Source organism: Cyprinodon tularosa, unplaced genomic scaffold (genome assembly GCF_016077235.1).
Source record: "Cyprinodon tularosa strain WSP-4 unplaced genomic scaffold, ASM1607723v1 ctg103, whole genome shotgun sequence".
Taxonomy (NCBI): domain Eukaryota; kingdom Metazoa; phylum Chordata; class Actinopteri; order Cyprinodontiformes; family Cyprinodontidae; genus Cyprinodon; species Cyprinodon tularosa.
In genome coordinates this window covers 466,037-493,005 of record NW_024037816.1, presented here as the reverse complement: position 1 = coordinate 493,005, position 26,969 = coordinate 466,037, and the positions used below count along the sequence as shown (strand labels likewise).

The window sequence follows — 26,969 nt, the reverse complement described above, 5'->3', positions numbered from 1 at the left end:
CAGTAGGACTCTAACAACTAATGGTTAATTGATTATTGAAATAGTCATCAACTAATTTAGTAATTGATTAATCGTTAAGTGGAGTAAAGACACTCTAATAATCTCTAGTAGTCATACAAAAATAAAAAAATAAATATTTTGTGTTAAAGATCGGTTAAAATCTGTTAGTTCCTCAATATGTTCTACCCACAATCTACCCAAAGTTTTAGTTTCCCTTTGTTTAGATTCTAAAAACTTATCTTCGAGGAAGTTTTACTGTCCGATTATTAACCAATTAATTGAAAAAATAACCAACAGATTAATAACTAAGCTAAATAATTGTTAGTTACAGCCCTAAACACCAGTGAAATATTTTTGGTCCCTCTTGGCCTGTATGTTTTATGATCCACTACTATATTTGTCCTTATCTTTTCTATCTTGTTGTTTTAAACGGAAATGCCATCTCTCTCTCCGTGTGTGTAATTACTTCCCCTGCTTTTACTGCTCCCAGCCATGACAGCTTACTGTTTCAATCGTTGTTACTGCTGTTTTATCGATTTTATTATTTTATGTTTATAACTCAACCTTTTAGGGACTATTTTAGGGACTTTTAGGGATGCTAATCTGGTATATTTACATGTAAATGACCATAAATATGCATTGTCCCCTATTAAATAAATTATGAAAAAACTATAGTTTTGATGTTTCTTACTTGTCTTTAATCAATAATAAATAAGAAAGTGAATACGAAAAAACTATAGTTTAGATGTTCTTACTTATTAACTTTCTCTCCCTTTGCAGCACTGGTTGGAGTTTACAAAATCTATTGCCAAGCAAATGAAGTGTAAGTATTAATACTTAGCTTTTCTTAAACGTTTGTGCTAATAGTTTTATGTATTACCCTGGGCACAAATATATGAGGACTGATGAGATAAATAAAAATCTAATTAAACATTGCAAACAAACAAAATAAAAACAGTAACTGAGGTGACTGTTGATTATTTGTGCCCTCCTGTCTCAGCCCAGCCACCTTTCACCATGTGTTTGCGTGTCAAGTTTTATCCACCAGACCCAGCTGCTCTAAAAGAGGAAATCACCAGGTAGGAAATCATTGTGCATCTTGCAGGGGGTAGTGATGTTACTTCATCTCTGTCACCGATAAGGATCCATTCACAACGACCAAATGTAAAGGTTTTGGTGGGGTCATGAACAAGCATAGAAAAATACAATCATGTTCAATAACGTAAATAACATGAGAAAAACACAGAAAAAAAAGTATATCGATTATTGGAAAATTTATTTGTTTAAGCTGTTTATCCCCTAACCAAAAGTCTGGGACCGCTGGCCTTAAATCGTTAGAATATACTTATGTTTTGCTTTCATGTTATTACCTCACAGGCATCCATGAACTTCCTGTGGAAAAAATTTCAAGGCTTACTGTCTTTGAAGATTGCAGGACTGTTGAGTTTGCTTCATCACTGTAGAGGATGGACACAGCAAGGCAGTAATTTAAATTAGTTTGAAGATCCTCAGGGGAAAAAAGCCAAGTGGAGGACCCTATATGTGTTGTTATGTTGAGCTGGTGGATCCAGTGAGGGGGGTACCCAAAGACGCAGCCAGAGCTTTGACCCAAATTAGGACCCTAGCTGATGATGACTGCAGAGAAACTTTTAGACTGCATTTTAAAAATCAAAGCGCAACTTCATAGACACGTCTCCTCCCTCTGCATACACTCATCTGGTTGGCCTTATCAAAGGAACACCAAACATGAGGCATTGTAAGTTAGAGAAAACATTTATTTGAGCAACATGTATAATTTTATCATGATGGTCCAGATAGATCAATACTTTACTGTTGCAACAACACAAATTATTATTCCAATTTATATTGTTAAAGAAGATTGACTCTAGTGCATTTCAAATGTTTTCCTATAGCTTGAATTTTTCTATATTCTACTATATTACAACTAAACATTTTTATGTATTTCATATGACAGACCAAATCATTTATACCAAATATTTTATATAAAGTGAAAATGAGGCCTACATTTGCTTCCTATGGTGGCCCAGAGTACTTAACCCCTTCCAAAAGCCATAACTCAATTTGACCTGAAATGCAAGCCATTTACAATATGCAATAATCGACCTTTGTAAACAAAAGTTGAGGGCTGTTGCAATATCATGGAGGAATCTTTGGTTGCAGCTCTAAATCTGTTGAAAACCCAGCAGCAAGAAAATCCTATATTTATAGATAAATCATAGCAGTAACCACGAAAACTGCTAATAAATGTCAAATAAATGTAAGGTTACCAATATTGGTTGTGTTAAGCTATTAACGGGAAACTTGTGTGATGTACAAGGATGTAAAGAAAATAACTCAATAAATATGTAATGTTGGGGCTGTTGGTCTTTGCACTTGCTTCTTTTCTTTTTTATCATGAAAAAAATCCTTAAAATAGATCACCTTGCATTAATATTCCCTATTGAATCTTAATGTTGTGCATCTCCAGCAGCTACTAAATAAACATTTTTGGTCTGACAGAAAGCTCACTCTGCATATCATTTTTAAAGTACAATCTCAATAGGAAACCTGGCAGCATTATATAGGGACATTTTCTTTAGTAAGAAGAATACCCCTTTCCCACTGGCAGAAAAACCCGTTTAAACTCAGAAACAATCATTTTTTAGTGGCAGTGAGAAAAGCTCACTGACGAATGTCTATCCCGGTCAAACGGCTTGGCAAGCAACCCTCATTAAAATCGCCTCAGCTCCCATCGGCATGCTGTGGGAACAGCAGAGACGGGTGGAGCCGTTAATTTAGATGGCACCATTGAATGCAACGTATGGACTTCAACCCACCGCGCCAATAGAGTCTGATCAAACTAGCAGAACAACTCTATTTAATCATGTTTTTTCAAATGAGGGATGTTAATACATGATGATCAAAAATGGATGTATTTGATAGAGGTTGGAAACTAATTCTAAAGGGCTGTAGCTTCATCAAAAACCCAGAGCTACAATGGAAGGATTTAGATCAAAGCAGATGATTTGATTTTTTGAAGAAAAAAAAACTTCTTTCTGACAAACTGAGAAATTCTTCAAAAGACTTTAAGCTGTAAGATAAAAATCCAATTAAATGTTCTACAAACCCATAGGGACATAAAAATGCATGTTTTTATTTGTAAATAAATGCTGAAAAGAATCTTTCATTCCATAATAAATCACTGCAAAAAAACAAGGAGTATTGATATTATTGTGTTATCAATTTCAGATATGTGTGCTGATCGTATTGCCCATCTTAGGGGAGTACATGAAGGCGCCGGGGTTTACCATATCTAAGGCAGCAGCTCTAACTGCTTTCATGAGTAAAAAAAAAATTAAACTGATATGAGATCAACTATTAGACAGTAGCTGAAAAAGTGAATCACTGTGTTGGTTCCCAAACTTGGGGTTGTGGGCCCACTTGGGGTTTACAGGTAATCACATATGGGGTCTTTAGATCCTTTATAGCATAGGTCACGGATTAGCGGACCACAGTCCGGATCTGGACCCACCTGCTGGCTTATCCGGACCCAACCTGATTTAAAACAATTATAAATTACAGCATGTTGTCTGACTGCAGTGTCTAATTTCACTTGCACCGCTTCTCCTGATTGTACGGTAAAGCCCTCCTGAGAGCAGGCTGCACAGGATACAAATAAGCCAATGAGCTGTGTCAGTCTGGGTTGCAAGCTACTTTTAGACACAACAGGCAAACCTGTGGCAAGCTGGGTGGTGGGAAAGAAGGAGAAGATGATGAGAAAAAGTAAAAAGAAGGTGTGGACTGCTGGAAGAACTGCGGTGAACTTATAACAGAAAAGGGAAATGGCGTGCTCAAAGATGACCCTGTACATTTTGAGTACGTTTGGTACAACCTACTGCTGTGAAGCAGGATTCTCCACCATGAACATAATTAAAAAATAAATATCGATCCAGGCTCAAAATGAGCACCTTGATATGTGCTTTTGAATGGCTTTGTTGCCATTCAAACCCAGGTTTAAAGCCTTGCAGGGGAGCATAAAGCCCATGTCTCTCATTAAGTCATGAAAAAAGAAAATTCACATGTTTTATAAAAAATATGTGAATCAGGAAAATGTCTATATACCAAACTGTTTGGTCTATATACCAATTGTTGTTCTCTACTATAAAAAAAACACATTAGATTTTAAAATGGTAAAATGTTCTATTTTTTTTTATATTTTCTTTTATTTACAAAGTCTACTGATTTTTAATTGGTTACCCCTGCTTTGTAGAAATGAAACTATGAAAATAATGAGGAAGCAGCTTTATTTGTCTTAAGATATAAAAGCATATCTTAGAAAAACAAACAAAAACATTACACAAATACATTGGTCGTCACTGTTATTTTTATTTAGATCATAGATCAATCGATCTGTTAGAAATGTTTGTATTTTACTCAATTCCTTCTGGTTCTATTTTGTAGGTCAGGAACCAGAACATTTGGAAACCTCTGTTTTAGATCGTTTCATTTGGTTGCTTTATTTGTAATTCTTGGGTCAAAAATAACTGCTTATTAGCAGGAATCTTAAAGATTGATAATCTGTCATTTTTATTATTTTGAATACAAATTGTATCTAAATATCAGGACAGTGTCATGATGGGTGTCACAGAGAGTAAGCCCAAGATGCAGAACACACACAGAGGCACTGGTAAAAGTCCAAAGAGTTTATTAAAGTCACAAGCACATGAATCACAGTTCAGGCAGGGGACTGATTCGCTGGGGTCTGTGCGGGGAAAGGGAGATGACTGGATTTGAGCTTCCAGCTCACTGCAGGGAAACAACAGGGGAAATCCACATGGGAACCTCTTAGGGAAACTCCACAGGGGAAGTCGTCAGGTAGCATCCACGTAGAATTCTTGGGTTGGCTCACCAGGGCAGAATAGCAGGTTAGCTCTCCTAGAGCGTCAGGCTTGGGACTGGCTTCCTATGATGCAACTCTCCCAGAGCTGCAGGCCAGAGACAGGTTGCCAGAGAGACAGTTCTTCCAGAGCTCCACAAGGAAACAGGAGGTTAAGCTCATCCAGAGCTTTCACGAGGAGACAGGGGGTTTAGCTCATCCAGAGCTTTCACGAAGAGACAGGAGGTTAAGCTCATCCAGAGCTTTCACGAAGAGACAGGATTCCTGTGAGGCAGAGACAAGGAAGAATTATAATCTGATCTCACACGAGAGATAACAAAGATTCATCTGTAACAGAGGCTCAGGAAGCTAACCAACTAAGATCAACACTGCGGCGTGGAATCAAGGACAGGCAGGAGCTTATAAAGGAGAGGTCTTCTGATAAGAGGATTAGGAACAGGTGTGCAGGAAGGTTCCAGCTCCAGAAGACCCACAGCGCATCCTGCTGGAGACAGCGGGTAATCTCCAGATCCCCACAGTAACTCCAACCCTAAGGGAAAAACAAAGAGAGCAGAAAAGGATCCTCGGCGCCCTCTGGTGGGCAAGCCTGAGGATCCCAACAGAGCCCCCCCCCCCTCAAGGGCGGATTCCAGACGCCCCCTGAAAAAAAAAAAGTCCAAAAAACAAAAAACAACCCACCCAGGGCGGGCGGCGGGGGCACTAGGGCGAGGAGGGCCAGAACCAACAGAAAAAAAGGTCCAACAAACAAAAAACAACCCTCCCAGGGTGGGCGAAGGGGGAAACAGGCCAGGAGGGCAGAAAACAAAAACAGAGTCGAGAACAAAAAACGATCCACTTATGGTGGACGACAGCAAAAGAAAACCCAAAAACTTTCTTGGGCAAAGTCTCTGGTGGCCGGCCGTGGGACCGGCAGCAGGACACAGTCTCAGGTGGCCTGCCGTGGGGCCGGCTGCAGGACACAGTCTCAGGTGGCCTGCCGTGGAGCCGACGGCGGAGGCGTAGTTGCTGCTCAGAAGGTCGACCGTTGAGATGAAGGTGGAGCAGCGTCTTAGGGAGACCACCGCCGGGCCGGAGGCATGGTAGAGGTTCAGGAGGCCGGCCTACGATCCGGCAACGGAGCAAAGTCTTAGGTGGCCGGCAGCGGGGCCGAGGGCGACGCTGACACTCTGGGGGTCTGCCACGGGGTCGGTGCTGAAGATGATGCTCAGGGGGTCTGCCGCGGGACCGGAGGCGAAGCTGACGCTCAGGGGGTCCACCACGGGGCCGGAGGTGAAGCTGACGCTCTGGAGGTCTGCTGCGGGGCCGAAGGCGAAGAACCTTCTCAGGAGGAAGATGTCCAAACTTCAGCAGGTACCCCCACGGGGTACCCCGTCCCCTCCTCGGCAGCTCAGGCTCCGTAGCGACCGCGGCTCAGGAGGAGGCTCTGAGGAGACCGCCGAGTGCGGCTCTGGTGGAGGCTCTGAGGAGACCGTCGAGAGCGGCTCTGGAGGAAGCTCTGGGGAGACCGTCGAGTGCGGCTCTGGAGGAAGCTCTGGGGAGACCGTCGAGTGCGGCTCTGGAGGAGGCTCTGGGGAGACCGTCGAGTGCGGCTCTGGAGGAGGCTCTGGGGAGACCGTCGAGTGCGGCTCTGGAGGAGGCTCTGGGGAGACCATCGAGTGCGGCTCTGGAGGAGGCTCTAGGGAGACCATCGAGTGCGGCTCTGGAGGAGGCTCTGGGGAGACCATCGAGTTCGGCTCTGGAGGAGGCTCTAGGGAAACCATCGAGTGCGGCTCTGGAGGAAGCTCTGGGGAGACCGTCGAGTGCGGCTCTGGAGGAAGCTCTGGGGAGACCGTCGAGTGCGGCTCTGGAGGAGGCTCTGGGGAGACCGTCGAGTGCGGCTCTGGAGGAGGCTCTGGGGAGACCGTCGAGTGCGGCTCTGGAGGAGGCTCTGGGGAGACCATCGAGTGCGGCTCTGGAGGAGGCTCTAGGGAGACCATCGAGTGCGGCTCTGGAGGAGGCTCTGGGGAGACCATCGAGTTCGGCTCTGGAGGAGGCTCTAGGGTAACCATCGAGTGCGGCTCTGGAGGAGGCTCTGAAGAGGCCGCCGACTGCGGCTCTGGAGGAAGCTCTGAAGAGGCCGCCGACCGCGGTTCTGGAGGAAGCTCTGAAGAGGCCGCCGACCGCGGTTCTGGAGGAGGCTCTGAAGAGGCCGCCGACTGCGGTTCTGGAGCAGGGTCTGGAGCCGAGGAGCCCGCCAATTGCGGCTCTGGAGCAGGGGAGCCCACCGACAGTGGCTCCAACGCAGGAACATGCAAACCCTCTGACTGAGGATCCGCCTCAGGAACTGGGGAGGTCACCGATTGTGGCTCCACCTCAGGAACAGGAAACACCACCGACTGTGGTTCATCCTCAGGGGCAGGTGACACCACAGACTGTGGTTCACCCTCAGGAGCTGGTGGGACCACCGACTGTGGTTCCACCTCTGGAACTGGAGGGAACGACCATGGAGGCTCAAGTTCAGTCTCTGAGGAGGCGTGAGGCGTTTGTAGAGAGCTCTTGGCGATTTGTGGCCCTTGCTGAGGGGCTCCTGGAGGCATTCCTTCCCCAATTCCATTCTCTGAAGCCCTCTTAAGTGTATGCTCAGGGGTCTCTGGACGGCACAGGGCAGGCTCAGGGGTCTCTGGACGACACAGAGCTGACTCAGGGGTCTCTAGACGGCACAGAGCAGACCCAGGGGTCTCTAGACGGCACAGAGCTGACCCAGGGGTCTCTAGACGGCACAGAGCTGGCTTAAGGCGACGCCTTTTCTTACGCCGAGGAGTCTTTGGAGCTAAGTTAACAGGGTTACTGGCTGATTCTGGCAAGAGGCTAACTGTTTGAAAAATAAGGGTTCCAGAATGGATTACTGATTCAGAGGCTAGGTAATCAGGCACGGAAACAGGTTTTGAAACTAAGGTGACGGATTCGGGTGTCTGAACAGGCTGGCGGAGATCTCTAGCTGTTTGACGTGTAACTGGTGGGCCAATTTTGAGTTCTTTAACAGACGGAGCTAACTGACGATCGAGTAAATTAGAGCTGAGACTGACCTGGTGACGAAGGAAACTGGAATCCTGAGACTGAGGGTAGACGGCTCTGGGTCTAGTTGGCAGTTTGATGTCTAATCTGATGGCTAGCTCTATGAGGTCTTCAAGGTTAGTTGGTTTATCGTAAAATGATAGCTTATTTCTGACTGGGTCGTTTAGAGCTAGGAGATAAGTGGTATGGAGCGCAGACTCGTTCCACCCGGAAACGGCTGCTTTTTCAAGGAAATCAGAGGAAAACTCAGCAACGGTCCTATTACCCTGTTTTACATTTAGAAGGTAGCGAGGAACGGAGAACCATGTGACCTGATTAAAAGTTATTTCTAACTCCTGGGTGAAATTCTCAAAAGTGCAGCTTTCTCGGATATTTAGCGGAAATTTGGTCTCCGCCCATTCAAGGGCTTCATCAGACAAAAAAGAAATAATAAAGGCTATCCTATCTTTATCAAAACGAAAATTAGAAGCGTGAAAACTAAAAAATAACCGACACTGAAATAGAAATCCCTTGAGCTTACTTGGGTTACCAGAAAATCTCTCAGGTAGAGGAGGACCGGGTGACGAAAACGATGGAATGAGGTCTGACCAGAAAGGAGGGTTATCATCTTGACAGGGGAGTGACGGACGGAATTCAAGAAGTGACGGACCCAGAACCGGAAGTTGAACAGGCGCCATCTTGCGATTCTCACGAAGCCCGTGGGATCTTGAAACGATTGTTTTTTTAGAGTAAAACAGGGATTTTAACTCACGGAGGGACTGAGTGTGATCAGGAGTAGGAGCGTCCTGTTTCTCAGAGCTACGACGGGAGTGATCTGCTGGGCTTTGTGTTTGGCCGCAGTGTTCTGTCATGATGGGTGTCACAGAGAGTAAGCCCAAGATGCAGAACACACACGGAGGCACTGGTAAAAGTCCAAAGAGTTTATTAAAGTCACAAGCACATGAATCACAGTTCAGGCAGGGGACTGATTCGCTGGGGTCTGTGCGGGGAAAGGGAGATGGCTGGATTTGAGCTTCCAGCTCACTGCAGGGAAACAACAGGGGAAATCCACATGGGAACCTCTTAGGGAAACTCCACAGGGGAAGTCGTCAGGTAGCATCCACGTAGAATTCTTGGGTTGGCTCACCAGGGCAGAGTAGCAGGTTAGCTTTCCTAGAGCGTCAGGCTTGGGACTGGCTTCCTATGATGCAACTCTCCCAGAGCTGCAGGCCAGAGACAGGTTGCCAGAGAGACAGTTCTTCCAGAGCTCCACAAGGAAACAGGAGGTTAAGCTCATCCAGAGCTTTCACGAGGAGACAGGTGGCTAAGCTCACCCAGAGCTTTCACGAGGAGACAGGGGGTTAAGCTCATCCAGAGCTTTCACGAGGAGACAGGAGGTTTAGCTCATCCAGAGCTTTCACGAAGAGACAGGAGGTTAAGCTCATCCAGAGCTTTCACGAAGAGACAGGAGGTTAAGCTCATCCAGAGCTTTCACGAGGAGACAGGAGGTTTAGCTCATCCAGAGCTTTCACGAGGAGACAGGAGGTTTAGCTCATCCAGAGCTTTCACGAAGAGACAGGAGGTTAAGCTCATCCAGAGCTTTCACGAAGAGACAGGATTCCTGTGAGGCAGAGACAAGGAAGAATTAGAATCGGATCTCACACGAGAGATAACAAAGATTCATCTGTAACAGAGGCTCAGGAAGCTAACCAACTAAGATCAACACTGCGGCGTGGTATCAAGGACAGGCAGGAGCTTATAAAGGAGAGGTCTTCTGATAAGAGGATTAGGAACAGGTGTGCAGGAAGGTTCCAGCTCCAGAAGACCCACAGCGCATCCTGCTGGAGACAGAGGGTAATCTCCAGATCCCCACAGTAACTCCAACCCTAAGGGAAAAACAAAGAGAGCAGAAAAGGATCCTCGGCGCCCTCTGGTGGGCAAGCCTGAGGATCCCAACAGACAGAATTTGAACCTATAATAAAAACGCTACCTTATAATCTTGTGGAAGACATTTAATGAGTTGTGTGTCAAGAGTAAATAGGCTTCAACATTTACTGCAGACATGAAATTATTCCTAAGAATATCCTAAGCTCAGCACAGTGAGCTTGCGTGCAGTGGATTTAAGAATCTCTGTGATGAAGTCATGGAGCTTCTCTTCACTGCCACGCCATGTGGTATTTCTGACAGCTGAACAAACTGCTGTGAGGACTGATCCAGAGCTCTACCAAGTTCACAGATCCCCGTTAAAACCCATCCCTCGACTGGTTGCCATGCAATAAAATCTCTCCCCCACATTTGAGCTCCTCTTTATGAAGCAGAATACAAGCAAATGCGAGAGCCCCTCTATTTCTGCACCCATCTGTTCTGTCTGGAGACTTTTAAAGATCCTGAATCATGAAAGATAAATATCACCTTAGTTTTCACTGATGTTTTTGCTTTTAAAGACATTTAACTAACTATGACCAGTTTCGTACTTACTCTATTTACATAGCATATGTATTCTTGCCTTAAGCTCAGGTGATGGTTAACTCAGGATGAAACAGATATCATAGATAATTTCTGATTAAAGAATAAATTCAATTTACGGGTAAGACTGACAATTTTACTGCAACATTTGCACAGCTACAATGTTTATGAAATTGGGGCACGTAAACATTAGGTACATCAGGTGCAAAATCTGCCAAGAAAAAGAAGAAACTAAAAATTTCCTATGATGCTGTAGATCAGACCTAAAAACAGACTTACACTGCCTCGTTACATCATTGGAGATTCATACACTTTGCTTTAATATTGAAACAGGATCATCTATAGATCATTTTTGTTTTTATCAGGATTTCTTATCCTATGAATCTTTTTAATCAAATTATTAACACTCAAACTTTAAGTTTGCAGTGGATTTCAAATCAATGACAAAATCATTTTAGTATCTCTTCGTTTTGCTTTGCAGATATCTCGTCTTCCTGCAGGTTAAGCGGGACCTCTACCACGGCCGCCTCCTTTGCAAGACATCAGATGCAGCTCTGCTGGCTGCCTACATATTACAAGGTGTGATAAACTGGAAATAGTGTAATGAAACCAGATTACTTTATTCTTGTCGGCGTGTCACATCACCCAGCAGAGCTCCATGCATGGGAATACATCTTAATGTATTGACGATTTCTTGCATTTTTTGTTATGTCTTTTGGTGAGATCGATAAATTGAAAAAAACAGCAATTGTAACATTCAGAGTTTGACATCCATGTCCACTAAAAAGAAATCAAGGATTTATTTTTCAGACTGACTGTGATTCACCGAACAAAACTCTACTCTTACTAAAAAGAATTGAGTGGTTTTGCTGATGTTGGATTATTCAAATGCAGGCAATTGCAATACACTTAGAACATTTCACTCACTACACAGATGCCCTGTCAGCATTTAGCTTATTCTCCAACCTAAACACTCCCACTGCACCCATATATATTGTCCAAAGATGCTGCATGTGTAAAAGTACCTGAGGTTATCAGCCGCTAGTGCTTAAGTATTTAGGTATTCCTGTAAAGGCTAGTGATCATTTTCTATGTTTCTTAGTGGTAATGATGAAGTTGAATGTAGCTCCCCTGGAGTTCAATAAGGGATTCAAATCATTCTTCATTTAATGGGCATTTATTTAGCATTTAGAGTTTCGAGCTGTACTTAAATGCCAGCATAGGAAGGAAACACACAAAAACACAACAATTACCCTTACATTGTCACAGTATTGTGGGGAAAAAACATGGAAAGGTGCTTTTAAAGTGAAGAAAATACAGTGCAACATCCTCCCATATTGGACAGAGTCTTAATCAGCCTCTTACACCCAGTCATGTAATCTTTAGCCAATAATAGGTATTCATAATATTTATGCAGAATTTGCAAGCAGCATGTTTTACTCCTACACAAAATGTAGTACAAAGTATAAAATAAAATAAACCAACATAAGTGTGTGTGTTAAAAGTCTGTTCTGCATCTCAGTGCAGAGATATATTATACTGAATTACCTTGTGGTCCCCCAGTTTTCAGTATTGGGTCTGATAATTGCATGGTTTTTTCAGGTCACATCTCGGGTCTGAATTTTCAATTTCCTCAGGTAGAATAGGAAACTATATATTATGTTAAATATGCACAATATAATAATTGCAGACTAGTAAGCAGAGGCGGTTAATCCAGGTCCAGAAAGTAAAAACCCTGCCTAGTTTTCCTTCATTCTGTTCACATATCCAGGTGAATAGCTCCCAGTCTGTGTTGTGAAGTTGGAAATATAATCTGTTGGAACGGATCTCTGTACAAGGTTTTTCTTTATGCACCTGTATTTTCACCTCTGCAAGAAGTAAAATTCATTAATATATTCCGAAACTGTATCAACTTTTACTGCCTTTTATGCCTTGATATGGATTTTAGTGATAGAGAAGTGTGAAGTAAAAATGAACACTGAGAAAGGAAAAATATGATTCCACAGAAGTCAGCATTGATATAATGAAGAAAGTATAGTATCTGAAATGAGGGTAGTTCTACCTGATAAAGTCATTTTAAGATTAAATAATACTGTTGAAATATCAGGCTAATTCTAGAACCTTTAGTTCTATGCAGTTTTACAGGGATACTGTGTAAACCCTAGCACCTCACTGCCTCAAACATGTATTGAAGCCGTGGTAGCTTCCATGTGTGAAACAGCACAGATGTAACCCTGTCATCCGAAATGAAGTGAAGTCTCTACAAGCTGACATTTACTTTGACATAAAGCCAGAGTTGACTGTGGCTTCAAAAGCTACTAAACCAACATTAACCTACAATTCTGTTCCAACAAGATTGCTTATGTTTGCAGGATCTTTTGTTATGCTCTCTATGGTGACGAGCAACACAGTCTAATTAAAGCATACAGAAAAAGTTAGCCTTATGCTAATTTAGGCAATACAGTTCACTTACTTCTCCAGGAGAAACATGGAAACTTATGCATCCTTTTGAAAATCTTTCTACTTTATTGGCTCCTTCTACATGGAGAAGGTGTCATGGTGTGTTTAAAGGTCTGAACCAAGATGCAGAGAACCACTCAGAGGGCAAGGCAAAGGTTAAACAGGTTTATTGAGGAAAAGGTAGAAGGGGGGAATCTGGAACTCAAAGAACTGGTGAACAGGAACTAGGAATTCTGGAGAGGTAATGACAATGATTAGTTCAGGGACCGTGGGAATCTTGGGTGCCGTAAAGATAATGCTAGTGAGGGACTCACGTTTGGGGGTTTCTTCTCTCACTTTTAATCCAGTAAGTGTGGGTTGATCCAGAGAAGAGGGGACACGTTGAAGAGTGGACAGGTAAATATTCTTTGGACCCGGAGGAGCAATGGAGCAGACTGTCACTTAGATTTCCAGGAGAACTTGAACGGCACATGTGGAGATTTATCCCCTGCTCAGTGTGAAGCTCAAACAATCCTTTCAGGGGAAGAAGGCCCAAACATCCAGTTTGCATCCCGTGCTCAATGTGAAGCTCAAACGGTCCTTCCAGTGGGAGAAGACCCAACATCCAGTTTGCAGGGTGACTTCCTGCCGAGAGGCAAAGACAAAAAAACAAGGTTAAAGTTCAGAGAGACAAAGACTCAGTTAGACTCAGTGAAACAAGGACTCAGGTTAGACTCAGCTAATCTAAGCATGGCTAGAGTACCCAAAACTGGCAAACACTCTGGCAGCGAGGTAGTGACAGTCCACTGCTTAAGTACTCCTCCAGATGATCCAAAGAGCCGCAGGTGTGCAGGGAGGACCAACAATGACAGGGTGCCACCTGATGGTGGAGGGAGAGACAGACCACACAAACTGGATTCCTGACAGAAGGTTTTCTTGATGCTATCCACATTTTTTTATTCTTCTGTTTTTTTTTTCTTTTAAGTTTTCTTTTTTATTTTCTTTTGGATGGTGAAACCATTTCTTGTGCTGCTGTCGGGTATGCGTGGTCCTGCATGGTGCTGCAGTAGTGCAGACTTTCAGTTGTTGGTTTAGTGTCTCCAAATGATCAACACCGCCACACTGAACTGCCAGCAAGTGGAAATGTGTCTTATCCCGCTTCCAAAACGTGTGACTAGCCCAATGTATACAATAATAGAAAGTTCTTTGCTCATAAAAATATATCTGATTATTTGTGGAGGTAATAATACACCAATAATAACACATATCTAAATGCAGTCATCGATTTAAGGCAGCAAAAAATAGAAATTGTTCCTAATGTTCCTTTACACCTTTCTATGCCTGTGATACTTCAGCATGGATGTAGAAATCTTAAACCTTAACTTCTCTCTTCTGCTGCTTAATGCAAAAATGCTGGAAATTTTTTCAGCTAAAAAAAACTGTTGCATTGTGATAGCAGATGGAAAGATGGTAAATTAATATTATACCAGTCTATTAAATCTGCTTTTTTTTCCATTTTAGAAACATTAGAAAACTCAGATCAGTCATTTCACTTAACCAAGCTCAGAGAACAGTTACACAGTCTTCTGCAACGTCTAACTCCAGATACTGGATTATTCAGTTAGAGTTTTTAAGTAAAATTTTATTGAGAGTATAACTCTTGTATGGTCAGTACTTCTCTGACATGTTGTGCTTTTGTATTTCCCTATTTTGATGTTTGATCATTTTTTTTATATTTATTATGAATGCACAGATTTATTACAAGTCTTCACTAAAAAGCCATTATCATTGAACATCTGTCTTAGAGAGATATTTAAGGGTCTTCAATTAAAGAAAATAATCTGCAGACTCACATTTCATTACCGTCTTTCTTTTTATTTCTCCAGCTGAAATTGGAGATTATGATCCTGGGAAACACCCTGAGGGCTATAGCTCCAAGTTCCAGTTCTTCCCCAAGCACTCAGAGAAGTTGGAGCGACGAATTGCTGAGATTCACAAAACTGAGCTGATGTAAGGTGACACCCACTGGGATGCTTGTGCACCTGGGCTCCACTCCTCCTCTCTGTAGAGGAAAAATCCCATGTGGACCCGCTGACTCAAAGCCTCCAACTAATCAATTCTTCATCTATATTCGCTTCAGTGTTTTCTGTGTGTTTACCTTCTGGTTTATCTTAATGTAAAAAAAAATACATAATTTCCACAGGCAGGGACCTCTGTACAGTCCATGTTTCAACTAACATTATTATTTTTTTTATTTTTTTGTTTGTTTGTTTCTTGTTTTGCCAAGGGAAATAGATGTCCCAGTGCTGGCTGATAGCCCAACAGCTTTCCTTTGACAAACAGACCATTATGACTGTTGCCATAAGGCTTGATAATTGTATAAGAAACTTTATTGAAATAGACTTAGGGAGTAAATTGTATACAACAGACATGGAAAGAGGGGTGAGAAAGAAAGAGAGGATAAGAACTAAGGGGAGAGAGGAAGAGAGAGTGAGAGAGAGACAGGAAAGAGTGCAAGAAAATAGAGACAATTTAACAAAACAACAAAAATACACAACACAGAAGATATATAGTAACTCCTACAAGTCTGCTTCCACACCTGTATGAGATGAGAGGAGCAGAAAACAGAGCATAAAAGTAAAAAGAAGACAACAGACAAGCAAAGTAAACACCAACAAAAGCATCAAGAGCTGCGGGTATCCTTTAGATATCCATGTGTGGAAGGCAAAACCTATGATGGTTACACAATGTTATTCATGGTGGTTTATATCCAAACAGTACCAGGCATTCAAAATGGCCCATCCCAGTCAAAAGCCTGCTGGATGACTGCTGGAACTCAGACGGAAACTCAGTTATATACATCTATATACATGTAGTTTATATATCAATGGATGGATAGATAATTCCAAAATAATACTGTGAAACTGCTTTTGTTACCGGTTCACTCTACAGGTATGAAATAAACCATGGCTGGGGCATTCCTTGGATTTATATTGTGCTGCATATGTAGCGTCTTAAAGAAAATAGGCATTGATTTTATCCTACAGTGCCCCCTATTGATTTTTAAATATGTTTTATTATATAAAGTACAGACTTCCTTGGTTTTCAATCTTCACACCTTTTTTGAAAAAAGGGGAAGATTAAGAATAAAAAAGGGTTAAAAATAACTTGTACCTTTAGCAGTCCTTCATACTGTTAAGTATCAGAGATCGAAGGCTGCATGTGCAGGAGATTGATCTTTTTTCTATTACGCTCAGTATGACTACAGCAGCTGTGGCATTGCTTTATACCCTTTAAATTATTATTATTTTTTATTGTGCTAATGCTTAGTTTAGGTAGAATAGAATAGAATAGGAGAGAATAGAATACAATAATTTTACAGTCTTTCAGCAGAAAAGACTGTAAAAATTAAAAACAATTATGACAAAACATTGAAATAAAGGAGAAGAAATTAATTTAAATACATGTTGTTTTCAAGTTAAACTTATACTTGCTCTATGTGTTGAGGATTTCTTTCCTTGTATTTTTGTTGGCTGTAGAGCCAAGCCGCTGCTAGAAGAAACCCTCTAGTCTACTAAAACATTTTAGTTGAACCAGATACACTATTAATCGATTTGTTTTTTCCCAGAGGTCAGACTCCTGAAACATCAGAGCTCAATTTCTTGCAAAAGGCCCAGACTCTAGAGACGTATGGAGTGGACCCTCATCCATGCAAGGTAATCTTTTCATTCAAAACAAAAACTAAACATTAAACAATGTGTTTATCATTGTTAGATCTTATGTATTTATTTCTTTTTTGATACTTTCATTTACTTAAACATTTTGGATTAGTTTTAATGCCTGACTGAAACCATGGTATTGTTCTCTTTTTAGGATGTGTCTGGAAATCCTGCTTTTCTGGCTTTCACTCCGTTTGGATTCACTGTGCTACAAGGAAACAGGAGGGTCCATTTCCTCAAATGGTAAGCATAGATAAGATATTTATCCAAGTACCTGGACCAAAACAATCACATTAAGGCTCTCCTTCATATCAGTTCAATCACTGCGGATTTTTGTTTCCTTTTAAGAGGACAAATGAGTCAAGTAGTTGGAAAGTAGCATGTTCCAGAGAAAACTGGTTTAACAGTTATTGGTAACTTATTCTGGATCCTTAAGCCAATTAGACGAACTATTCCTGTTGAACTCATCCTCCATGCTTCTTACATTAGAAAGTTTCAAAACACTTGGAAACATTCATTTACATCCAAATCCAGACATTTTCCCCAAAGTTGTCTCTTTCTGTGTCTTTATTTGCTAACATTTCTCCTTTTTTCTGCTTTCCTAATTTGTAATTCCTTATTCTTCTCCAATTTGCTCTTCGTTATCTATTCTTTCTACACATCAGGGAGGAGGTAACCAAACTCAAGTTTGAGGCAAAGACATTCCATATATATGCAACTCAGAATGAGGTATGGGAATTCTTCACAAAAAGCATGACAACACAGATCTTTACAGCGCTGAAAGCAAATTAGTTTTATTCTTTGGAAGCATTTGTGCTACGTATAAAAGTCTAATAAGCCATGAAGTGTTTAATGCGACTTTAAGTTAATGTTGGTTATATTTATATGTTACAGGACAGGAAGATTATACTTACTTACTTTGCACCTACACCAGAGGCCTGTAAGCATCTGTGGAAGTGTGGAGTAGAGAACCAGGCCTTCTATAAGTAAGTGACAGGATATGGATATCTATTTTGGAATTTTAGATGAAATATTAATACAAAGTATGACAAAATTATGTTGTTAAAGGAAAATAATGCAGCTTATAAACGGCTTAGTTTTTTTATTCTTATGCCATTTCTAGGAAGTCCTTATGGCCTTGTATTCCTTTTCTCTGCTGTGATTGCAATGTTTCCCTTTGCATGAATCTATGACACCCAATCCAAATAAGTTACAATACAACATTTATGGCTGTAACCAAATTAAAAAACGAAAAAGTTCAAGGGGTCTGCATACTTTGGCGAGGCTCTCTACACTGGATTCATTCCCCTTTGTTGGCTCACAGGTTAGAGAAATCAAGTCAAGTTCGCACTGTTTCCAGTGGCAATCTCTTCTTCAAGGGTAGTCGCTTCAGATACAGGTATACAAAGAACCTTTATGACTGAATCATTTGTACAATTAAGAGTTTCATTTTTGTATTAGGAACAAATCTGACTGTTTGGAAAGATTGTTAACAGACTGGTGTGTCATTCTCTGTTTGGTAGTGGAAAGGTTGCAAAAGAGGTTATGGAACAAAGTGCCAGAATCAAGAGGGATCCCCCTGAGATCCACAGGTCCTTATTTCTATTTAACAATCCAGTTATTATATTTTGCTTTATTTGGGTAAATATTTTTTTTATATCTATTCATGTGTAATTTTTTATATCTATTGTTTGGTTTGTTTGGTTTTTTTGGTGCCAGGGCTGGCATGGTTCCCAGCAGGAGTTGTCCATCTATTACTCACGGTCCCCGTTTGACCAGCGTGCCGAGAACCCGGAGGAGAGCTGTGCACATCTCCATTATGGAAGGTTAGCACACTCACACACGTCACAAACAAAAATATTAGACTAAAGGGAAACCTTAGCAATGCTGAGCAATAAATGATTCAGCATTTACTAAGAGTATTAAAAAGATTAGAGACTGGTTAACTACATTTTGGACAACCTCCCTATGTTAACAGAATAGAAAAGAAAGGCTACTGCATACTGCAAATCTTATTTATTATTATTATTAATGCTTAGACAGATTGATCTTTAAATAATGTTTGGAAACATTTGGAAACACACATTTTTATTTAGCAAACATTCCAATAGTATGATGCTACCACCACCTTACAACACCATAGGGACGGAGCATTTAGGGTGATGTTAGTTTTCCTCAACATCATATTCCAAAAGAAGATTTAATTTTGGTCTCTCATTCTGCTTGTTAGCTGTGCCCCTTACATGGCTTGCAAAAACATTTAACCTTAAACCTTGGCGTTTCCCACCACTGCTCTCCCGTAGAGACATGAGTCACAAAACAAATGGTTGTCACAGTCTCTTTTATCTTAGCTGTTGATTTCTGTATCTCTTCCATGGTTACTCTGGGCCTTTTGGCTGCCTCTCTGATCAATGCTCTGCTTGCCCAGTTTGTCAGTTAAGATGGATGGGCATTATTTAGTATTACATGTCTACATCAAACGTAGGGTCATTTTATCCCATTTTAATGGACATATCCCTGCATGGTCAAAGCAGACTTCAGTATGTTTCCTTTCAGTATTAGCTGGCTCCCTGGTGTGTCCCTAATTCTATGTATTTTATATCAGCCTTTCTCTGTTGGATGTGCAAAATCAGAAGCAAGCACGCATCCATCTTAAGGCACCCATCAGCCTGCTCTCTCAAGCATTGATTTTGTCATGAGAAAGTCTTGCTGTCACTTTATAAAGGCCGCTTACTGTCCCCTCTCCCACCCAATTGGCTATTAACCTTTAGCCAGTGCTTTCACTGCAAGAGTTTTTCCTTATTCGAACAGCTTGTTTAGACTAATAAACTTTTACCAGTCTATGGAGCATTGAATGCAGGTCTTTTGTCAAGCCAGTCCACCTCTCATCACGGGCATGGAGTACAGGGTTTGTCAAATGAATGCAACAATACATGTCCCCCACATGGGTTTTGTTCCTCTTGTATTTCAGCTGGTAATAATATCACAACCTGAAAATAGCTCCTGCTGTCAGAGGTCAGGCTGCGTATGTCCCAGCTGATAGGAGGGAGGCGGGTATGTGGACTGTGGAAGTAGCAGGTGGGATTTCATAGCCTTGTCTGTCACTTTCTCATTGTTCTGCCATTCGTCTATCTCTGCCAACTTGCCGGGCAATTTTTTGTAACCAACCGACCCGAGACAGGAGGTCTGCTCACTTTCTGTACTCTGAGGTAAAATTCGACAGCAGGAAGGTAAAATCAGGACAGGCAGCAAGAAGAAAGGCAAGGTTAAATAACTAGCTGAACATTTGCCTTGAGGTTAGGCTTTCTTTGTTTTTTCTTTTCTTTTCATTTTTTAAATTTGTATAGTAAAATCATGGTGAAGTGCTTGATTCGGATCAAGACGAAGGTGAACGTTCACCTACGTATGATCAACCATTGCTATCGGGAAGTTAAGGTCCGCGTGTTATCTATGGGACCCAGGCTCCTAGGCAAAGCTCTGGGGGTTCTGCCACTTTTCCCAGCCCTCCCTGGAGGATCTTCTACCTCAGGATCTGTTTCTGGGTCAGGACATAACTCCAAATCTCCCTCCAGGCTGGCTGTCCCATCTTTCATGCATGGTTACAGTCATTTACAAGCCAATTCTGCAGGTAATATCCCAAGCTGGTCGGGTTTAATGGACGCTTTGTGTTATTTTGGCTAAGAGCTGTGTAAGTGGATAGGAGAATACAGCCAAGAAGACCATATGTTCATAACAGTTTTTATACGCGGGGTAAATTCCAAGGTTATTACAGAAAAAAAAAAAACCAGAGGAAAAAATGGCAACAAGCTGTCTGAAAATCTGACCTATCCACTCAGTTATTATGTATACACTGTGTGACTGTAGCTAAGGGCAGATGTTATTAAGCTAAAGTGGTCCAAGAATAGAAACTTGAGGAGCCCAACATGTGATTGTTTGGTCTGTGGCGGCTGGTGGAGTTTTCTCCAGGGGGGGCTATAAATTCAAAAAAAGATGTATAACCAAAAAAAAAAATCAAACTTATACTAAGTTATTACACCAGTATATTTATATGAATGCAAATAACAAAAAAAAATTATAAAAACTTGATAAAAACAAAACATAATTTCATTTACAGGTTTATTTTTTGTACAACATTCTTGCCCTTCTGAGGCTTTGTGAAGATAAATTTGTGTTTTGCATGCTCCAATATTGTGTGACAAACCTACAAAAAAAAAAAACGCCCTAGCGCCCTCTATTGGTCAGCTGCCACTGTGTTTCGTCATTTGTTTATAACTGCCAGATGAAACAACCAGTTTGCCAAATGAGACCTGAACCAATTTAGCATATCAGTATTTTAGTTAATCAACAAGCATGTTATGAAAAACTGTGTTAATAAGTGTTATTTATAAAACCTTTTCCAGTGCAGTCTTTGTGCTGTCAGATGTGAAAAATTCAACAGAACAATATAAGTGATTGTATGTTTTTATCAAAAATTAGTAAATTAGTTAATACATTTCCTTCTCATTTCTTTAACAACTTTAGGCTAGTTATAACCCTCTGATTAAATATTTTGGAGGCATCCTTCTTTAAAGAATATATCCACAACATATCCACAACAATAACTAAACAAAGTAGGAGAGAACTGGATTATTAAGCTTAGAATAAAAAGATACATGATGAATAGCAAGATTTGAAAAGGTAAATCCTTCATTACAGTGGTAAGTTAAAATAAAAATAAATGAAAACTGAAGTTTTTGTAATGCAAAACTTGGATCACAACAATTTCTTTATGTGATATGGGTCAGATAGATAAAAAAATATTGGTTTTAAAATGGAAAAAAAGCAAAAATATTAAATAAAAAATGCAGGTGTCTATTATATATATATATATATATATATATATATATATATATATATATATATATATATATATATATATATTAACAAAAAAAAACTTTCTCACCCCTCGTGGGGTGGTATGTGTCATCCTCAAGCTCGGGTCCTCTACCAGAGGCCTGGGAGTTTGAGGGTTCTGCGCAGTAGTTTAGCTTTTCCTATATATATATATACCGTATTTTCACGACCATAAGGCGCACCGGACTAAAAGGCGCACTCTCAGTTATGTGTCCCATTTCTGTATTTAACACACACATAAGGCGCACCGGACTATAGGGCGCGTTTTTTATATACAGGTACAAGTCCTCTACTACCTTTAAATAGCTCTACTGCGTATTTAAAAATACAGCGGGGGCAAAACTGAGTATGACTGTGCTTTATTCATGTATTTATTACAAAGTATTAATCAAACCTGGCAGCTGGCCGTGAGACAGAGACATCGCAGATGACACAGCGCTGTGGTCACTCCTAAATTAACTTAAAATCCTGAAACCTGCTGACGGAATATGTTCGCTTTTATTGCCGGTATCCTGGTGCCTGCAGCTAAAATTATTTAGATGAAAAACACCTGCCAGCAGCCGCGGTGAACCCGGAGGCTGCCCAGCCTACAGGCTGCTGATGAAGAGATTTCTGCTGTCAGCGCACCGCTGGTATGTGGGGGTCTGAGCGCCTCCGACAGAAATAGATAATCTGGATGAACTGACTGCAATTATGAAGTTTTCAGGTGGACTTTCTCACTTAAAAACATATTAAAACTACTTTATTCCCACTGATCACAGCAAATATAGCTGCAAGATTTAGATTATTTAGATGAAAAAACACCTGCCAGCCACCGCGATGAAGAGGAGGAGACGCGCCGGGGATGCTGTTGAATTAAGTTTTCAGGGAGAAAAATACAGCGGGAGCAAAACTGAGTATGATTGTGCTTTATTCATGTATTTATTACAAAGTATTAATCAAACCCATCAAAGTCATCATCCACTGTTTCTGAATAAAACAGCTGCGCTAAATCAGACATGCCAGTTTCCCCTTCTGCGCTGTCAGTCACTTTCCGTGCAGCGCAGCTCCTCAGAAATAATGCCTGCTTTTGCGAAAGCTTGAACAACAGAGCCAGCAGACACGTTAGTCCAAGCATCTACAATCCATCCGCAAACTGTGGCGTAATCTGCCCGGCGCTGCCTTCTTATCCTGAAACTGTGGTCTCCGTCGGTCATCCATCGCTCCCACGCCGCTCGCAGCCTTACTTCGAACGGCTGCTTCACACCGATGTCGAGCGGTTGAAGCTCCTTTGTCAGACCCCCGGGATAACGGCGAGCACAGCGTTCATTTGATTCACCTTTTTTCACATCGGCTGTGAGATGGGCACGCAGCGATGGTGATGCGTGGAAAAAACCACCTAGTCTTCTCACATACACCTGCCTCAGCCACGCATCCATCCAGCCTTTTCCATTTGCGTTAATATCATATGTCATCAGAGCGCTGTCTGTCTCGCTGGCAGCTCCCAGATCAGCTTCTCTGATTGGTTGATGCGGCGCGTCCAGCAGCAAAACTTCAATTTTTCCATCTCGAGCAGCAGAAGCGCGGCGCTTCAGATGCTTAAACGCTCCCGACGTGCTGCACCAAAATGCGCTGCGGGACCTTTTGCTGCACCTATATGCGCGTCAACCATTGACTTTGCATGTAAACTCGCTGCTTCTGCTGCACCTGCTGGGTCCGGTTCACACCGATGTCGAGCAGCGTTAATTTGTTTCCCCATGTTTTTCACATCAGCTGTGAGATGGGCACCATGGAGTTACATATTAACAGCGATGGTGAGGGGTGGAAAAAAAACACCTGGTCTCCTTACATTCAGCCACTCTTTCATCATCTCCTCAATGAGGTGGTCTCAAAAGTCGCAGTTACAACACACATAAGGCGCACCGCACCATAGGGCGCACCGCATATTTTGAGGGGAAAAAAAGACGTTTAAGTGCGCCTTATAGTCGTGAAAATACGGTATATATATATATATATATATATATATATATATATATATATATATATATATATATATATATATATATATATATATATATATATATATATATATATATATATATATATATATAAATATATATATATATATATATATATATATAAATATATATATATATAAATATATATATATATAAATATATATATATATCTCCTTGTATAGTCCACAGATATTAGTCAGGATGTTAGACAAACTATACAAAGTATAAAAGTATATAAACAAAAATATAAACAAAAGTGATCTTTACAAAATTTTTACATTTTAATTTAAGGTAAATTGGAGACCCACCCTCTACACTTAAAAAAAAAGGCCCATACTTTTAAACATGTTCTTAATGTTTTCATATTTCTTATGAATGGATGCCCTAAGATTAAGAGTTTTGGTGAACAGATAAATGCCAACAAATATCTGTCTGCCTAGAATTACCTCACATGTCAACGGAGCGTGCATCGCCATAAGCTCTCACACATTGATGAGAAAACAGATTGAAATATGAACAAAAATTGAACTTTTAAACATATTCTTAACATTTTGTCAGAAATGATCTAGAATGGTGTTCATAACAAATGCAGAGAATATATTCACTGGACACTGATTGTAGCACATCAACTGAAACATTTCTCCATACAAGTAAAAATCATATTTATTTAAATGTATCTGTCCACCAAAAACTCTTACATTTTAAGCACATCCCTGCATAAGAAATATGAAAACATTAAGGATAAGCTTAAAAAGTTCCCTTTTCGTTCATATTTCATCTTTTCTCATCAGTGTGCCAGAGGGTAGGTAATTCTTGGAAGGCAGGTATTTCTCGGCATAACACCAGTAAGAGAAAATGTGGACTAGCACGTAGGACGAGATGGAAACATATCGGCAGAATGATTGACAATTAGGAGGACCACTTATTTTGATCATCCACCCGGAAAAAGAACATCCTCCACAATACATTTAAGTAATAAAATAATAACTTGCCACAGATGCAAATAAACTAGGTAGGTAGGTAGGTACAGCGCCACCAAATGTAAAACATGTTGGTAGTAGTATCAGTACTTCTTGGGATTTTTCATGAAGATGTATGAAATTAAGAGCATTTCTGAAAGCATGTGTTGGAAGCAAAATATTCAGACGCTTGCAGAGATATTCAATCATTCAGCTTCATTGAGAGTTAAAGCATGCATAGAAATTAGATGGAATGCTCTTTTTTTATTAATGTGCTTTATCAAATTAGTTCACTTATGCAACCAGGTTAGGCAACTGATTTTATTTTGCACTTACTTTTCATTATTCTTTTTACCTGAATTGTATATAAATCATTATGATGGTTATAAAAATATTGTGGTTATGAGAGCACAATATTGAAAAATATTTCCTCCCAACTTTGAGTCTTAAGGACTACTAAAAGATGAGGAGGAAGACAATGATGGATTAGAGGCTTTGAAAACAAGCCAGTTATCAGAAAAAATAAAATAGGCCACAATAAAGCTTAATTAAATCCTTTATTAAAAAGTAAATAATGAAACTAAACCAAACCTGTCGCAGACCAAAATTCTAACCAGGACGAGATTCATTTTGGAGTTGGATAGGGTTGAAGGATAACAGTAGGATATTAGTATGGACGCAGCAGAGTGAGTTGTTACTTTAACAAAAAGGGGCTAAAATGAAAATGTTGACATTTTTTATTATTATTAAAAGTAATAAGTAAGAGCATTCTAATTATTTAACCCTGATAGCATACGGACATGGGCCACTTAAAGCAATAATCCGGCACTGTAGATATTCATCTGGCCCATACAAAATAGATTTGTGAACCTTAAGTTTCCCACGTATTGTTCTGCAAATGTCGTCTAGCTTTAACGAATCTGGACAGAAATATGGCAAGTAAGAATCCGCTTATCTGGATGCGAGCCTAAAGGGGCCCACATATAGCTCTGCACTTGTGACCCACCTTTACCAAATCACATTTGGAGCATTCTTGGCCAAAGTATGACAAGTAAGCATCCACTGATTTGCCATGTTAATGACAGAAAAAGAAGTACCCAATAAATTAGATTTAGAGTTTGGGTTATTACAAAAGATGGCTGCATATTTGCAGAAACTGTGAATCTGGACAGATTCAGTCATCTTTTACCATCACTCTACGGACTCTCTTGGTTCACTGTTAGCTGAACAACCTCTGAAGGAAGAAAAAAAAATGCCCTTGTTATGTTTTAATAATCCACCTTTGTTTTCTCAGGTTTGGAGTCTCTTCGAGACAGTGCCCACTCCACACCAGTGCGCTCCGTCTCCCATGGCGACTCCTTCATGTCCAGCCGGGGCCACCTGGAGGACAGCAGTGAGGCCAGCACGTCAGGAGTAATCTCCGATGAGACCTACAGCCCCTCGGACAGCGTGCTGCCCACTCCTGTAGCAGAGCATGGGGTGGAGCTTCCTTCAGCTCGCCACCTCAACGGCTCACCCTGCAGCATCGATGAGGAGAAGGAATCGGAGGCGAGGGCTCTTAAAGAGGGGCAGGCAGGGGAGTTCAGATCCGGAAGGAGAGCAATGGGTGAGGTCCGTAGCAGGCCTTCACAAGGTGCTGATGTAGAGGATCTTAACAAGTTCATCCTGAGCGTGCTGCGTCTGTTCCTGGTCACTATCGGACTGTTGTTCGCCCTGCTGCTGCTGCTCATCATGTTGACAGAGTCCGACCTGGACATCGCCTTCCTGAGAGACATCCGCAAGACACCTGAGTTCCAGCAGTTTCATTTTGAGTATTTCTGCCCTCTCCGGCGCTGGTTCGCCTGTAAGTTGCGATGGATGGGTAGTTTTCTTATTAGCAAATGAAGTGAAGCAAGTGAAGAAAGTACACAACTAAACACAGACCTCCGGTGATGGACATGGAATATGTGGAAATAACAGGAGAGAAGGGAGAGGAAGGCAACAGCTCTGATTATGTTGGCTCCGCTTCTCCCAGGAAGAAGTTCCTGTCACAAGCCACAGACTGCCATAATTATTATCTATGACTATCACTACATATGTAGGGGAAGAAATCTCACTTTATTTTTGTGATTCAGGTCATTTCAAGGTATTTTATTTTCACAAAAAGTCCCAATAGCAGGGTGGATCAAAGATTTGATCCGGGTCTTTCAGGTTGTGTTTGGTCAGCCAGAGATCATAGTTGCCTTTATTTTTCTATTCTTTATACTTTATAACATTGCTGTGAGAAAGGTCAACTAGAATGTTTGTGGTTATTTTAATAGGATAGTTCTGGTGAGAAACAAAAGGGACAGAAAAGCTGATTGTTTTGCGCAAACCAACTGTAATGGATTACTGTAGTGGAGATGGATGGACCCAAAGACAACCCGCAAACAGGTCAGTGAAACGTTAACAGTCTTTATTTAAGAGAGAGGGGGCGGCACGGACTCCCGGGAAGAACGATCAGGCTCAGCGACAGGCAGCTCCTATAGACAGAGTGGTGGATAGTGACCAGTGGGGGCAGGCAGATGTTTGAGTAAGGAACTTGGTC

General features: G+C 41.2%; 1 protein-coding gene across 1 annotated transcript in view; it reads left to right on the top strand.

The window, feature by feature from the left end:
* Positions 1 to 26,755, top strand: part of LOC119780695 (FERM domain-containing protein 5-like) — a 103,835-nt gene extending 77,080 nt beyond the window's left edge. The window contains exons 3-14 of the mRNA XM_038280813.1: positions 781 to 823; positions 1,001 to 1,079; positions 10,878 to 10,975; positions 14,722 to 14,845; positions 16,464 to 16,551; positions 16,709 to 16,797; positions 17,220 to 17,283; positions 17,449 to 17,540; positions 17,879 to 17,953; positions 18,078 to 18,146; positions 18,274 to 18,380; positions 25,698 to 26,755. Of these exons, the coding sequence (XP_038136741.1) occupies positions 781 to 823; positions 1,001 to 1,079; positions 10,878 to 10,975; positions 14,722 to 14,845; positions 16,464 to 16,551; positions 16,709 to 16,797; positions 17,220 to 17,283; positions 17,449 to 17,540; positions 17,879 to 17,953; positions 18,078 to 18,146; positions 18,274 to 18,380; positions 25,698 to 26,287 (1,518 nt within the window). The 3' untranslated portion in view covers positions 26,288 to 26,755. The remainder of the gene's footprint in view (positions 1 to 780; positions 824 to 1,000; positions 1,080 to 10,877; positions 10,976 to 14,721; positions 14,846 to 16,463; positions 16,552 to 16,708; positions 16,798 to 17,219; positions 17,284 to 17,448; positions 17,541 to 17,878; positions 17,954 to 18,077; positions 18,147 to 18,273; positions 18,381 to 25,697) is intronic.
* The last annotated feature ends 214 nt before the right edge of the window (positions 26,756 to 26,969 follow it).